General features: G+C 39.9%; 1 protein-coding gene across 1 annotated transcript in view; it reads left to right on the forward strand.

Annotated features, from left to right (window-relative positions):
- adamtsl5 (ADAMTS like 5) overlaps positions 1–1,131 on the forward strand; it is a 65,478-nt gene that overhangs the window by 61,070 nt on the left and 3,277 nt on the right. The window contains exons 13-14 of the mRNA XM_032512231.1: positions 54–176; positions 788–859. Coding sequence (XP_032368122.1) covers positions 54–176; positions 788–859 — 195 coding nt within the window. The remainder of the gene's footprint in view (positions 1–53; positions 177–787; positions 860–1,131) is intronic.

A 1,131-nucleotide genomic window follows, 5' to 3' on the forward strand; every position in this document is an offset into this window, starting at 1 on the left:
TGTGTGTGTGTGTGTGTGTGTGCGTGCGTGTCTGTGTGATTTGTGTCTACTAGTTTTAAGGCCCGTGAACCCGCCCCGTCGATCTCCCCAGAACAACCGCCGGCAGCCCCCCCCGCCCCGCCTGGAGCGGCGGGAGGAGAACCACAGAAACCTGCTGCCTCCACCTTCACTTGGAAGTATGTTCGACATTCGACACCAACCCATCCGCACAATAAGCTAAGCCCGGCTAACCACGAGCTAATAATCCTTAAAGGGATGCTCAGATATTTTGGAAAATACCTGTATGACATTTTCATATGACGAGAGCACGCATGCATATTCGTCAACATTATGTATAAGTATATATAAATATTTTTTAAGGCATTGGTTCTCATTTTTTTCAAAACTGTACCCCCCATGTTTTTATCCAAGTACCAACTTGACTAGCACAAAAGATATATGGTAAAAAAAAGCCTAGCTGAATAAAGAGGCACAATACAGCGCTGCACCATCAGTGTCTGCTTTACTAAAATAAAATAACTGAAACTAAAATAACAATGTCGTAACAGTAAACCAATGCTACTATTTAAAATGTTTAAAATCCCTAAATTCATTCATTGGTGTGAAATATTTTTAGGTATTTTGCACAACTAGGATTTTTTAAAATTAACATTTACAAAAAGTTAACGTAGCCCCTGCAGTACTCCAAAGTACCGCGTACCTCCTTTTAAGAAACACTGCTTTGAGGTATGTTTTATGATATCATGACTATTTTTGTGAGCCTGTTTCTGCTCACTTTATCGTGTAGGGCATTGTGGGAAATGTCGGCGAGTTAAAGGACGACGGGAACGCCACAGACAGTATTGCCAGAAGGACTTTGGTGAGTGGAAACCTTGTAGCTTTGCTGCTTTTAAATAAGTTGTGGTAGAATGCTCACATTAACATGTACAGCGGCTTGAGAGCGTTTACACCCCCATGCTAAAGTGGATTAAAAAGAGAAATAAAAAAACATCTTTTGGAAATGATCGGGATGCCTTAATTCAAAAAAGTTAGGAAAATCCAACCTTTAAAGGACACCAATTTTCTTTGTGAATGAATAACGTATTGTAGATAAATAAATGTTCTTCCTTAAAATACAGGGGGCATAAGTAT

This window comes from Etheostoma spectabile, chromosome 1 (assembly GCF_008692095.1).
Source record: "Etheostoma spectabile isolate EspeVRDwgs_2016 chromosome 1, UIUC_Espe_1.0, whole genome shotgun sequence".
Taxonomy (NCBI): Eukaryota; Metazoa; Chordata; class Actinopteri; order Perciformes; family Percidae; genus Etheostoma; species Etheostoma spectabile.